The 14837-nt window shown below is 52.0% G+C and overlaps 1 protein-coding gene across 1 annotated transcript in view; it reads left to right on the top strand.

Annotated features, from left to right (window-relative positions):
• Window positions 1–14837, top strand: part of KPNB1 (karyopherin subunit beta 1) — a 110303-nt gene that overhangs the window by 17032 nt on the left and 78434 nt on the right. The window contains exons 5-8 of the mRNA XM_075350075.1: window positions 361–513; window positions 1149–1208; window positions 1286–1375; window positions 1447–1557. Of these exons, the coding sequence (XP_075206190.1) occupies window positions 361–513; window positions 1149–1208; window positions 1286–1375; window positions 1447–1557 (414 nt within the window). The remainder of the gene's footprint in view (window positions 1–360; window positions 514–1148; window positions 1209–1285; window positions 1376–1446; window positions 1558–14837) is intronic.

Raw genomic sequence — 14837 nt, 5'->3', positions numbered from 1 at the left:
TCATACTTTCTCCAGCTGCTAGACCGTTGTGACTGGTGATTGGCTGCAGTAGTCAGGTGATTTTGAACATCACATTATCATAAAACACTGATGTGCTCATCAGATCACCTGACTGCTGCCAATCACAGGTCTCTGCGGTCTAGTAGCTGGCGAAACAGTCTGTGCCGAGAAACGAAGCGTTGTCACTATCGGACAACCTGTACTGCATAAAAGCAGGTGCCATTATGCGGTTATGATTGAGTTTAGTTTCTTACATTTCCCTGAGAAAACGTATTTTGCGTTGACAGCCCCTTTAAGTATAGAAACTTATGTGGCAGTGCATGATTAGTCCTGATTATGCTTTCCCATTTTTATTTTCAGGACCCTGAACAACTACAACACAAATGCAATGAAATCCTGACAGCTATCATCCAGGGTATGAGAAAAGAGGAGCCCAGCAACAATGTTAGGCTCGCAGCCACAAATGCTCTTCTCAACTCTCTGGAGTTCACCAAATCTAACTTTGATAAGGAGGTTAGTGGGTGGTCTTGTATATCCTACCTTTGATGCCGGTGCCTACCCTTCACCCTTTGTATCCTGGCCTATACCTAGCTGGGTGTAGTACATAAGGTATGCATGGAATTGCTGAATATGCAGCATCCGTTCCCTGTGCATGAACAGCTATTGTCTGGGCAGAGCTTGTCTGATGGCTCACTCTGCTGACTTATGTGAGAGGCACTGAAATCAGACGGGACTGCTTTCTACTGTCGTAAGGGGACTTGAACCAGCTGCAACACAAAATGTTACCGGTGTCATCCATATTTTTCACGGATGGATCAATAAATATGTACAGCACACTGATGCCTTCTGTGTCCTGTACATGTTTTTCAAAAAGCCATAACTTGTATTGGCCCTTGTCATCCATAGTGCCGTAAGGAAAGACATGTCTATTTGTTGTGTGTTGTTGTTGTGTTTTTTGTTTTTGTTTTTTTTTTGTTTTTTCTGCACATACATGTGGTTCGTATAAAAACAAAAAAAACAAACATACCTGCGAATAGCAACGTATATTATAAGATACATGTCACACGGATGACTGAATGTCCCTTATATTGCTTGGGATGTCTATACTAGTTGTGTGTTAATTTCTTTTTTCCTTTTTCACCTTTTAGTCTGAAAGGCATTATATTATGCAAGTGGTCTGTGAGGCAACGCAGTGCCCTGACACACGGGTGAGTTCCTAAATAATAGCCAAATTGTCACTGTGGTGTCTCCAAATATTCTATTAACCAAGTAGTCTGTTTTGTAGGTGCGAGTAGCTGCTCTTCAGAATCTGGTGAAGATCATGTCCCTCTATTACCAGTATATGGAAACCTACATGGGACCTGCCCTTTTTGCTGTGAGTTAAGTGGCTAAGACTGACTGTTTTGTGTTCACATAAGGCATTTTGTGACAGACTTTGTGTTGCAGATCACCGTGGAGGCAATGAAGAATGAAATAGATGAGGTTGCTCTACAGGGAATAGAGTTCTGGTCCAACGTCTGTGATGAGGAAATGGACCTGGCAATTGAGGCATCTGAGGTAATAGTTTTAATAGTAACTTTTAGGCCTAAGACAGACTGCATGAAAATCGGAGCAAGTGGAATGTGATAAAACATGGCATTCCACTCAGACAAATATTACTATGTGCCAGCATTCATGAGTGATTATTTTCTCAGCCCTAATCGGGCTGAGAAAATAGTCGCAGCATGCTGGGGGTGCAATGCGATCCTTGTTTCTCTCGCACCCATTCAAGTCTATGGGGCTAGAGAAAACTCTCACTGCACTTGTGGTACATCGGTGTACTGCGAGTGCAGTGCAAGAATGGCAATAGCCGGCAATGGAGGAGAGAGGAAGATAAAGCCCTCCCCTTCTCGGCGCCGGCCCGTCCCCTGCAGCTGTGCTCCGATCGCATGATTGGACCTCAGTCGCAGTGACACTCGCATGACTCTCGGCTCCTGCTGTGCTACCAGCGTGAGCTGAGTGTCATGCGAGGATCGCAGTGGTGCCCCGTGTGGCCCCGGCCTTGATGGCAAAATTATGTGCAGCAAATTTTCATTTATAAAAAAATTAGTTTCATACAGATGCAGAAACTTTGCAAGAAATATGCTGCTTGCAATTCTAGCCTAATTCTACCATGACTGAACTGCGCTTTTTAAATTGCTTTATAGTGTTTTACGGTGTTCCTGTAATTTGAGGTGCTGCCTGTAAAACCACTAGTCCATAGGAATGCAGAGTCACATGCAGTTTTTTATTCCACTTTCACACGAGACCTATAGTTTAACAAATGGTTTTAAACAGGCTTAATAGTCTCGTTATGTGAAACCTGTGTATGTTGTCTTGGTAAAATCTGATCAGCATTCAGAACATATGTACAAGGGAAGTATTGCTTTAGAAACTGGGCAGTAGCTTATTTTTCTGATGGTCTAAGTGTTGGATGTCCTGTTTTTAGACTTTCATGATCTCCTGCTTTAGTCTCGCCCCTCTTTCTGTGTCTAAGGATGACAAGTTCATGCACCACACATAAAATATTGTGTTGATTCTGACTTTCTGAAGACTGGGAATTAAGGTTTTGACTAAACTGGGCCTTATCTATATGTATGTGTGGGTTATATAATCCCTTAAATAGGACATGCCTGATAAAGTGAAGTAGACCAAAAGATCCTCAAAAGCTAGACCTCATTCTATGATCCAAAGACATTCAGGAACAAATGAGAAACCAAGTAATTGATCTCAATCAGGCTGGAAAATGTTTTAAAGTAATTTCTAAAGCTTTGGGACTCCAGCAAACCACAGTGAGAGCTATTATCCATAAATGGTGAAAAGATGGAGCAGTGGTGAACCTTCCCAGGAGTGGCCAGCTGATCAAAATTACACCAAGAGTACAGCAATGACTCATCAAAGAGGTCACAAAAGACCCCACAACATAATCCAAAGAACTGCAAGCCTTACTTGGCTCAGTTAAGGTCAGTGTTCATGACTCCACCAGAACGCGAGTCGACAAAATTGGCCTGCATGGCTAAAACAACTGCTGAGCAAAAAATGTAAAAGATCGTCTTTTGTGCCAGAAATCATCTTGATGATTCCTCCCCCCCCCCCCCCCCCCCCCAACACTTTTGGGAAAATACTCTGTAGACTAACGAGATAAGTTTAATTTTTTCGAAGGTGTCCGTCCCACTACATCTGGCGTAGAATTAAAACAGTATTTCTTTGTCGCTCCATTGGGAGACCCAGACAATTGGGGTGTATAGCTTCTGCCTCCGGAGGCCACACAAAGTATTACACTTTAAAAAGTGTAACCCCTCCCCTCTGCCTATACACCCTCCCGTGCATCACGGGCCCATCAGTTTTTTGCTTTGTGTTGAAGGAGGCACACATGCACACAATGCTCCACATTTTAGTCAGCAGCAGCTGCTGACTATTTCGGATGGAAGAAAAGAGGGCCCCCGGGCCCCCGGCATGCTCCCTTCTCACGCCACTGAGTCGGCGGTGTTAAGGTTGAGGTACCCATTGCGGGTACAGAGGCTGGAGCCCACATGCCGTTTTCCTTCCCCATCCCTTAGGGGCTCTGGGTGAAGTGGGATCCTAACCGGTCATCCAGGCACTGGGACCGGGCTTCCTCCGCAGCCCCTGGTGGTATCTGCCGGACAGGAGACTGAGTATCGTCAGGGACAAGGCCCTGCAACTACAGGTACTCTGTGTTCTCTTTGGGACGGTGCATGGAGCACCTGGGCCTCAGACGCTGCAGCGCCTGCAGTATTGTTTTTTTGTCCGGGACTACCGCGCCGACCGTGCCTGCTGGCCGGCCACTGTTTCTACTTTAGTCCCCGGCTTTTGCGGCCTAGTACGTTATTCGCCCGCCCCCGGGCCTGCCAGTCAGGGGCAAGGGCGGGACGGTCGGTCTGACGCCGACAGTGAGGGCTGGAGCACACATAGATGTTCTCCTCCCCCCTCACTAATCCCTATGGGGCACCAGTTCCCGCACTTTTGAGTTACGCCCACGGCTCCCTCCTCCCCTGTGAACGCCGACAGCCATGTTCTAACACATCCTGCCGGTGGAGGATTGCTGGCTGCAGCTCTGGGAGACCCGAGGCAGGGAATCTGGTGGCCACACACCGCTGGAGCGGTTGGTAAGCCACTCCGGTGCTGGTACCCCTAGGGTGCTGAACTGTATATAGATACATTATTTTGTATACTTTTTTCCGGTTCAGCTATACTGTTCACTTGTGGCTATATACCCTCAGTGATCACGCTCCTGGGAGACAACAGCATGTCGTTCACAAGGAGCAAGGGGGCCAAGGCACAGGGTTATTTTGCTACCTGTACCTCTTGTGCGGCTATGCTACCTGCAGGTTCCACCTACCCTCACTGTGAGCAATGCTCGGCCCCTTTGGCACTCGCTCAGCCGGAGCCTGAGGCACTAAGGGGGTCCCTCGGGCCCAGGTAGAACCGCCGACCCCTCCCCTGTCCAGATGGCAGGGACAGAGTTTGCTGTTTTAGCCGACAAACTGAGTCGCTTTCTCATTCCATGACTCAGTCTATGGATAAATGGTCTAAGTTTCTAGAGGTTTTGCAGTCCAGACCGGCCCTTACACAGGCCCCGGGCACTGCGGGATCACCCCCAGGCACCTCTCGGTCTGCGACTAAGCGTGTTCCTGGTGTGGCCTCTAGTTATTACGTGCAGGACTCCGGCACGGACCGCAGTCCCAGACCAGCTAAGCGGGCTCGCTTAGAATCTTCTCCGACTTCATCACGCAGTTCAGGGTCTCAGCTTGAGGATTCTCTAGAGGAGGAGGCGGAGGTCGCAGCTCAGGACTCTGACCCTGATGTTGCTCTCAATCTGGATACACCTGAAGGGGACGCCATAGTAAATGACCTTATAGCGTCCATCAACCAGGTGCTTGATCTGTCTCCCCCAGCTCCGCCTACAGAGGATTCGGCTTCTCAACAGGAGAAACACCAGTTTAGGTTTCCTAAACGTACTCTGAGTGCTTTCTTCGATCACTCTAACTTTAGAGATGCTGTCCAGAAGCACAGGGCTTTCCCGGACAAGCTATTTACTAAACGCCTTAATGACACACGTTACCCCTTCCCCGCTGACGTGGTTAAGGGTTGGGCTCAGTGTCCCAAGGTGGATCCCCCAGTCTCTAGACTGGCGGCTAGATCCGTAGTAGCAGTGGCTGACGGTGCATCGCTCAAGGATGCCACGGACAGGCAGAGCTCCTACTGAAATCCATCTATGAAGCCATAGGCGCGTCTTTTGCCCCAGCCTTTGCAGCTGTGTGGGCACTCCAGGCTATCTCAGCTTGTCTGTCTGAGATTAATGCGGTCACCCGTACCGCTGCGCCACAAGTAACATCTTTGACTTCTCAGGCGTCAGTATTTGCATCCTACGCCATGAATGCTGTCCTGGACTCGGCTAGCCGTACAGGGGTAGCATCCGCCAATTCTGTGGCAGTCCGCAGAGCCATGTGGCTACGCGAATGGAAGGCAGACTCTGCTTCCAAAAAGTTCTTGACCGGTTTGCCTTTTTCTGGCGACCGACTGTTTGGCGAGCGATTGGATGAAATTATTAAGCAATCCAAGGGAAAGGACTCGTCCTTACCCCAGCCCAAACCAAACAGACCTCAGCAACGGAAAGTTCAAGCGAGGTTTCGGTCCTTTCGGCCCTCAGCCAGATCCCAACCCTCCTCGTCCAACAGGCCACAGAAGAGCCAGAGGAACTCTTCTGCATGGCGGTCTAAGTCACGTCCTCCAAAGACCACCGGAGGCACCGTCTCCAAGGCGGCCTCCTCATGACTTGCGGCCGCCCCAAACCGCATCCTCGGTCGGTGGCAGGCTCTCCCGCTTTTGCGACGCCTGGTGGCCACATGTCCAAGACCGATGGGTGAGAGACATTCTGTCTCACGGTTACAGGATAGAGTTCAGCTCTCGTCCTCCGACTCGTTTTTTTCAGAACATCTCCGCCCCCCGAGAGGACCGTTGCGCTTTTTCAGGCGGTGGACACTCTGAAAACAGAAGGAGTGGTGATCCCCGTTCCCCTTCAGGAACGCGGTCGCGGTTTTTACTCCAATCTGTTCGTGGTGCCAAAAAAGGACGGCTCATTCCGTCCCGTTTTGGACCTCAAATTGCTCAACAAACATGTGACAACCAGGCGGTTTCGCATGGAATCCCTCCGATCTGTCATCGCTTCGATGTACCAAGGAGACTTCCTAGCTTCAATCGACATCAAAGATGCCTATCTCCATGTGCCGATCGCTCAAGAGCATCAACGCTTCCTGCGTTTCGCCATCGGGGACGAACACCTTCAGTTCGTGGCACTGCCTTTCGGCCTGGCGACAGCCCCACGGGTCTTCACCAAGGTCATGGCATCCGTCGTAGCGATCCTACACTCTCAGGGCCACTCGGTGATCCCTTACCTAGACGATCTCCTGGTCAAGGCACCCTCACGGGTGGCTTGTCAACACAGTCTGACCGTTGCTCTGGAGACTCTCCAGAGGTTCGGGTGGATCATCAATTTTCCAAAGTCAAAATTGTCTCCGACCCAGTCACTGACGTACCTCGGGATGGAGTTTCATACTCTCTCAGCGATGGTCAAGCTGCCGCTGGACAAACAGCGGTCACTGCAGACAGGGGTGCAATCCCTTCTTCGGGCCCAGTCGCACCCCTTGAGGCGCCTCATGCACTTCCTGGGGAAGATGGTGGCAGCAATGGAGGCAGTTCCATTTGCGCAATTTCATCTGCGTACTCTCCAATGGGACATTCTCCGCAAATGGGACAAGAGGCCGACGTCCTTAGACAGGAACGTCTCTCTGTCTCTGGAAGCCAAGACCTCGCTTCAGTGGTGGCTTCTTCCCACTTCTCTGTCGAAAGGAAAATCCTTTCTGCCCCATCCTGGGCTGTGGTCACGACGGACGCGAGCCTGTCAGGATGGGGAGCGGTTTTTCTCCACCACAAGGCTCAGGGAACCTGGACTCCGACAGAGTCCTCCCTTCAGATCAATGTTCTGGAGATAAGGGCAGTGTATCTAGCCCTCAAGGCGTTCCATCGGTGGCTTGAGGGCAGGCAGATCCGCATACAGTCGGACAACGCCACGGCGGTTGCGTACATCAACCACCAGGGCGGCACTCGCAGTCGTCAAGCCTTCCAAGAAGTCCGGCGGATTCTGCTGTGGGCGGAGGCCACAGCCTCCACCATCTCCGCGGTTCACATTCCGGGCGTAGAAAACTGGGACGCAGACTTCCTCAGTCGCCAGGGCATGGACGCGGGGGAATGGTCTCTCCACCCGGACGTGTTTCAAGAGATCTGTTGCCGCTGGGGAACGCCGGACGTCGATCTCATGGCGTCTCTGCACAACAACAAGGTCCCGGCATTCATGGCACGGTCTCGGGACCAAAGAGCTCTGGCGGCGGATGCCTTAGTTCAGGATTGGTCGCAGTTTCAACTGCCTTATGTATTCCCTCCTCTGGCAATGCTGCCCAGAGTGTTGTGCAAGATCAGGTCCGACTGCCGCCGCGCCATCCTCGTCGCTCCAGATTGGCCGAGGCGGTCGTGGTACCCAGATCTGTGGCATCTCACGGTGGGGCAACCGTGGGCGCTCCCAAACCGACCAGACTTGCTATCTCAAGGGCCATTTTTCCAACTGAATTCTGCGGCCCTCAACCTGACTGTGTGGCCATTGAGTCCTGGCTCTTAGCGTCCTCAGGGTTGTCTCAAGATGTCATTGCCACTATGAGACAGGCCAGGAAACCAACGTCAGCCAAGATCTATCACAGAACTTGGAGGATCTTCTTAGCCTGGTGCTCTGAGAGGGGGTTCATCCCCTGGCCGTTTGCCTTACCCAGGTTTCTTTCCTTCCTTCAATCGGGATTGGACAAGGGTTTGTCTCTCGGCTCTCTCAAAGGTCAAGTCTCTGCGCTTTCCGTGTTTTTTCAAAAGCGTCTAGCCAGGCTTCCGCAGGTCCGCACGTTCCTGCAGGGAGTTTGCCACATAGTCCCACCTTACAAGCGTCCGCTGGAACCCTGGGATCTCAACATGGTTCTACGGGCTCTTCAAAAACCACCTTTTGAGCCGCTGCGGGATGTCTCTCTATCACGTCTTGCGCAGAAGGTGGCATTTCTAGTGGCGGTTACTTCACTCCGTAGAGTGTCAGAGCTTGCAGCGCTGTCATGCAAAGGCCCTTTCCTGGTATTTCACCAGGATAAGGTGGTTCTGCGTCCGGTCCCGGACTTTCTCCCTAAGGTGGTGTCCACTTTTCATCTCAATCAGGATATCTCCTTACCTTCATTTTGCCTTCATCCAATTCACCAATGTGAAAAGGATTTGCATTTGTTAGATCTAGTGAGAGCACTCCGGATCTACGTGTCTCGCACGGCGTCACTGCGCCGCTCTGATGCGCTCTTTGTCCTTGTCGCTGGCCAGCGTAAAGGGTCGCAGGCTTCCAAGTCAACCTTGGCTCGGTGGATCAAGGAACCGATTTTTGAAGCCTACCGTTCTTCTGGGCTTCCGATTCCTTCAGGGCTGAAAGCCCATTCTACTAGAGCCGTGGGTGCGTCCTGGGCATTTCGGCACCAGGCTACGGCTCAGCAGGTGTGTCAGGCGGCTACCTGGTCTAGTCTGCACACTTTCACGAAACACTATCAGGTGCATGCCTATGCTTCGGCAGATGCCAGCCTAGGTAGGCGAGTCCTTCAGGCGGCGGTTGCCCACCTGTAAGAGGGGGCCGTTGTTTCGGCTCTTTTTATTGAGGTATTCTTTTACCCACCCAGGGACTGCTTTTGGACGTCCCAATTGTCTGGGTCTCCCAATGGAGCGACAAAGAAGAAGGGAATTTTGTTTACTTACCGTAAATTCCTTTTCTTCTAGCTCCTATTGGGAGACCCAGCACCCGCCCCTGTGCCCTTTGGGCTGTTGTTCTTTTGTGTACACATGTTGTTCATGTTGAATTGTTCATTTGGTTCATGGTTTCAGTTCTCCGAACATCCTTCGGATTGAATTTACCTTAGACCAATTTATAAGTTTCCTCCTTCCTGCTTTGGCACCAAAACTGATGGGCCCGTGATGCACGGGAGGGTGTATAGGCAGAGGGGAGGGGTTACACTTTTTAAAGTGTAATACTTTGTGTGGCCTCCGGAGGCAGAAGCTATACACCCCAATTGTCTGGGTCTCCCAATAGGAGCTAGAAGAAAAGGAATTTACGGTAAGTAAACAAAATTCCCTTCTTCACAAAAGGAACATCATACCTACCAACAGTAAAATGTGGTGATCTGGGATTGTGTTGCTGCTTTAGGACATGGAAGAGTTGCTGCGGTAAATGGAACCATAAATTCTGCTGTCTACCAAAAAATCCTGAAGGAGATTTCTTCGTCGCTCCATTGGGAGACCCAGACGATTGGGTGTATAGCTACTGCCTCCGGAGGCCACACAAAGCATTACACTAAAAAGTGTAAGGCCCCTCCCCTTCTGGCTATACACCCCCAGTGGGATCACTGGCTCACCAGTTTTCTGCTTTGTGCGAAGGAGGTCAGACATCCACGCATAGCTCCACTGTTTAGTCAGCAGTAGCTGCTGACTATATCGGATGGAAGAAAAGAGGGCCCATATAGGGCCCCCAGCATGCTCCCTTCTCACCCCGCTGGTGGTTTGTAAGGTTGAGGTACCTATTGCTGGTACGGCGACTGGAGCCCACATGCTGTTTTCCTTCCACATCCCCCTGAGGGGCTCTGAGGAAGTGGGATCTTACCGGCCCCAAAGCCCTGAGGCCGGGCTCCATCCACAGACCCATTGAACCTGCTGGATACGGAGCTGGGTACCGTTCAGGGACATGGCCCTGCACCATTCAGGTACTCTGTGTCCCCGTACACACAGGCACAGCACACTCCAGACTTGCTGGGTGTGCTAGTGCGCCGGGGACAGTAAAGGGTTACAGTCACTGCAGCCTAGCTGAGTGACTTTATGTATGGGGAACTACCGCGCCGGACGCTCGGGAGCGGCGGCGCGGCTGGGACTTGTAGTGCGCCGGGGACTTAGCGCCGACCGCGCTTTTACGGCGGCGGCGCTTATAAATCCAGTCCCCGGCTTTTGCGGCCTAGCTCCGCTTCGTTCCCGCCCCCACCCTGTCAATCAGGGTAGGGGAGAGACGCTGTACAATCAGCAGCGCCGAGGGCTGGAGCCTTATTTACATGCTCCAGCCCTCTCACTGGACACTGGGACGCCGGTTTCCCGCTCTGACTTGGGGGCACGCCCACGGCCCGCCCCTACTCACACGAGCTGGAGAAGGACGCCGGCAGCCATTCCTGCAGTCCGAGCTGAGAGATCGGACTCTGGGCAACCAGGCACAGGACTAGGGCGACCACACACCCGCTTATAGGCGGGCGGTAAGCGGCACATGAAGTGCTGACCCCACTAAATACCGCAGTTGTCCATTTGTATTTTTATGCTTGCACTGCATAGGTCGCTATTTTTGGCTATATGCCCTCTTAGATGGCGACACATCAGCAGCAGGAAAGCAGGGGTGCTAAGGCACAGGCTTTCTATGCTGCTTGTATTGCATGTACTGGAGTGTTCATGTGTATTTATGCTTGTATGCTATACACTGCACTGTACGGTCCCTAGTCTGGGCTATTTTCGCCTAGAATGACTAGACTACAGCAGCAGAAAAGCAGGGGTGCTGAGGCACAGGTTTTTTTCTATGCTGCTTGTATTGCAGGGGTTGCAGTGTTCATTTGTACTTATGCTTGTATGCTATACATTGCACTGTATGGTCGATATTCTGGGCTATATTCCCCTAGATGGCTAGTCTACAGCAGCAGAAAAGCAGGGGTGCCAAGGCACAGGCTTTCTATGCTGCTTGTATTGCATGTGCTGCAGTGTTCATTGTACTTTATGCTTGTATGCTATACATTGCATTGTACGGTCGCCATTCTTGGCTCTATGTCCTAGATGGCTAGTCGGCAACAGCATATAAGCAACACAGGCTTTCGATGCTGTTTTTACTGCATGTGATACTGTTCCACGGCACTGAACCCCATTGTGTGCAATGCTCCCCTGGAGCACTTGGTCAGCCGGGGTCTCTACTAGACGTGGCCAAAGGAACCACCTGTCAACCCTGTCCAAGGACAGGGATGGAGTTGCAATGGGATAGAGACTTGCAGTCCGGACAGGCCATGGGCAATCTGGAATTGCTCCCTGGCCTCCCTCATTGGGAATAAAATCGGTGCTCCGGGGGGGGTCCCAGGAGGCTCTCTGTATGATGAGGCAGACGTAGCTCATCAGGACTTTGATCCTGACAACGCTCTCAATCCGGATACACCGGATGGTGACGCCATAAGGAATGATCCTATAGCGTCCATCAATGGAATGTTGGATCTTTCTCCCTCAGCTCCCCCAGCGGAGGAGTCAGCTTCACAGCAGGAGAAGTCCCATTTCAGTAGCTCAAACGTATATTGAGTATTTTTCTGGCCACGCTGACTTCAGAGAAGCAGTCCAGGAACACCACGCTTACCAGATAAGCGTTTTCTCCAAACGTATTAAGGATACACGTTATCCTTTTCCCCCTGACGTGGTCAAGCGCGGGACCCAGGGTCCAAAGGTGGATTCTCCAATCTCCAGGCTTGCGGCTAGAGCTATAGTTGCAGTGGAGATGGGACTTCACTTAAAGATGCCAGACAGATGGACTCTGGTTGAAATCTGTCTATGAGGCTATCGGCGTGTCGGTTGCTCCGGCATTTACAGCCGTATGGGCACCCTAAGCTTTTCAGCTGTTCTTGCACAGCTGGTCTTGAGCATATGTACATTTGTGCCGCAGGGGCGTCCGTAACCTCGCAATGTCTGCATTGCGACTTACCCTATTAATGCTGTCCTGGAAGGACAGTCGAGGTTTCGGTCCTTCCCAAGCTCGGGCAGGTCCCAATTGTCCTCGTCCAAAAGAGCTGAAAAGCCTCAGAGGGGCTCAGTTTCCGGGGGCTCAATCACGCCCAAGGAAGGCAGACGGAGGAACCGCTACCAAGGCGGTCTCCTCATGACTCTCAGCTCTCTCATCTCTCCGCATCCGCGGTTGATGGCAGACTCGCTCGCCTTTGGCGACATTTAGCTGCCACAGGTCATAGACCGGTGGGTGAGGGACATTGTGCACAGGACAGAGTTCTGTTCTCGTCCTCCGACTCGATTCTTCAGAACGTCCCCACCTCCCCACCGAGCCGATGCTCTTCTGCAGGCAGAAGGAGTGGTAATCCCTGTTCCTCTTCAGGAACGAGACACGGTTTTCCTCCAATCTGGTTGTGGTGCCAAAAAAGGATGGCTCTTTCCGTTCCGTTCTGGACCTAAAACTGCTCAACAAGCACGTGGAGGCCAGGCGGTTCCGGATGAAACCCTCCGCTCCATTCATTGCCTCAATGTCTCAAGGATATTTCCTAGCATCAATAGACATCAAAGATGCTTATCTCCACGTGCCGATTGCTACAGAGCACCAATGTTTTTTCTACGTTTCGTGATGGGAGACGACCATCTTCAGTTCGTAGCTCTGCCATTCGGTCTGGCGACAACCCCACGGGTGTTCACCAAGGTCATGGCGGCAGTGGTAGCAGTCTTGCACTCACAGGGACACTCTGTGATCCCTTACTTGGACGATCTACTTGTCAAGGCACCCTCTCAAGAGGCATGCCAACTCAGCCTGAATGTTGCGCTGGAGACTCTCCAGACGTTCGGGTGGATCATCAACTTCTCAAAGTCAAACCTGTCACCGACCCAATCACTAACGTATCTTGGCATGGAGTTTCATACCCTCTCAGCGCTAGTGAAGCTTCCGCTGGACAAGCAGCGGTCACTACAGACTGGGGTGCAGACTCTCCGTCAAGGTCAGTCGCACTCCTTAAGACGCCTCATGCACTTCCTCGGGAAGATGGTGGCGGCAATGGAGGCGGTTCCGTTTGCGCAGTTTCATCTGCGTCCTCTTATTGGGACATTCTCCGCCAATGGGACGGGAAGTCAACATCCCTGAACAGGAAAGTATCCTTTTCACAGAAGGACTCTCTGCAATGGTGGCTTCTTCCCACCTCATTATCACAGGGAAGATCCTTCCTACCACCGTCTTGGGCGGTAGTCACGACAGACGCGAGTCTGTCAGGGTGGGGAGCAGTTTTTCTCCACCACAGGGCTCAGGGTACGTGGACTCAGCAGGAGTCCACCCTTCAGATCCATGTTCTGGAAATCAGAGCAGTGTATCTTGCCCTACTAGCCTTCCAGCAGTGGCTGGAAGGAAAGCAGATCCGAATTCAGTCGGACAACTCCACAGCGGTGGCATACATCAACCACCAAGGAGGGACACGCAGTCGGCAAGCCTTCCAGGAAGTCCGGCGGATTCTGACGTGGGTGGAAGCCACGGCCTCCACAGTATCCGCAGTTCACATCCCCGGCGTAGAAAACTGGGAAGCAGACTTCCTCAGCCGCCAGGGCATGGACGCAGGGGAATGGTCCCTTCACCCGGACGTGTTTCAGGAAATCTGTAGCCGCTGGGGAAGGCCGGACGTCGACCTAATGGCGTCCAGGCACAACAACAAGGTCCCAACCTTCATAGCACGGTCTCGCGATCACAGAACTCTGGCGGCAGACGCCTTAGTGCAAGATTGGTCGCAGTTCCGGCTCCCTTATGTGTTTCCACCTCTGGCACTCTTGCCCAGAGTGCTACGCAAGATCAGATCCGACTGCAGCCGCATCATACTCGTCGCCCCAGACTGGCCAAGGAGGGCGTGGTATCCGGATCTGTGGCATCTCACGGTCGGCCAACCGTCGGCACTACCAGACCGACCAGACTTACTGTCCCAAGGGCCTTTTTTCCATCGGAATTCTGCGGCCCTGAACCTGACTGTGTGGCCATTGAGTCCTGGATCCGAGGGTCTTCAGGATTATCCCAAGGGGTCGTTGCCACCATGAGACAGGCTAGGAAGCCCACGTCCGCTAAGATCTACCACAGAACGTGGAGGATATTCTTATCCTGGTGCTCTGCTCAGGGAGTGTCTCCCTGGCCTTTTGCATTGCCTACCTTTCTTTCTTTCCTGCAATCTGGGTTAGAAAAAGGTTTGTCGCTCGGCTCCCTTAAAGGGCAAGTCTCGGCGCTATCCGTCTTTTTTCAAAAGCGTCTAGCACGACTTCCTAAGGTGCGCACGTTCCTGCAGGGGGTTTGTCATATTGTACCCCCGTACAAGCGGCCGTTAGATCCATGGGATCTGAACAGGGTACTAGTTGCCCTCCAGAAGCCGCCCTTCGAGCCTCTGAGGGAGGTTTCACTTTCTAGACTATCACAGAAAGTGGCTTTTCTGGTAGCGATCACATCTCCTCGGAGAGTGTCTGAGCTAGCAGCGCTGTCATGCAAGGCTCCTTTCCTGGTCTTCCACCAGGACAAGGTAGTGCTGCGCCCCATTCAGGAGTTTCTCCCGAAGGTGGTATCCTCTTTTCATCTTAATCAGGATATCTCTTTGCCTTCTTTTTGTCCTCATGCAGTTCATCGGTATGAGAAGAATTTACATTTGTTAGATCTGGTGAGAGCACTCAGAATCTACATTTCCCGCACGGCGCCCCTGCGCCGCTCCGATGCACTCTTTGTCCTTGTCGCTGGTAAGCGCAAAGGGTCGCAGGCTTCCAAAGCCACCCTGGCTCGATGGATCAAAGAACCAATTCTTGAAGCCTACCGTTCTGCTGGGCTTCCGGTTCCATCAGGGCTGAAGGCCCATTCTACCAGAGCCGTGGGTGCGTCCTGGGCATTGCGACACCAGGCTACGGCTCAACAGGTGTGCCAGGCAGCTACCTGGTCGAGTCTGCACACTTTC

This window comes from Anomaloglossus baeobatrachus, chromosome 5, assembly GCF_048569485.1.
Source record: "Anomaloglossus baeobatrachus isolate aAnoBae1 chromosome 5, aAnoBae1.hap1, whole genome shotgun sequence".
NCBI lineage: Eukaryota > Metazoa > Chordata > Amphibia > Anura > Aromobatidae > Anomaloglossus > Anomaloglossus baeobatrachus.
The sequence above is the reverse complement of the archived record's forward strand: the minus strand, read 5'-3'. Positions and strand labels throughout refer to the sequence as shown.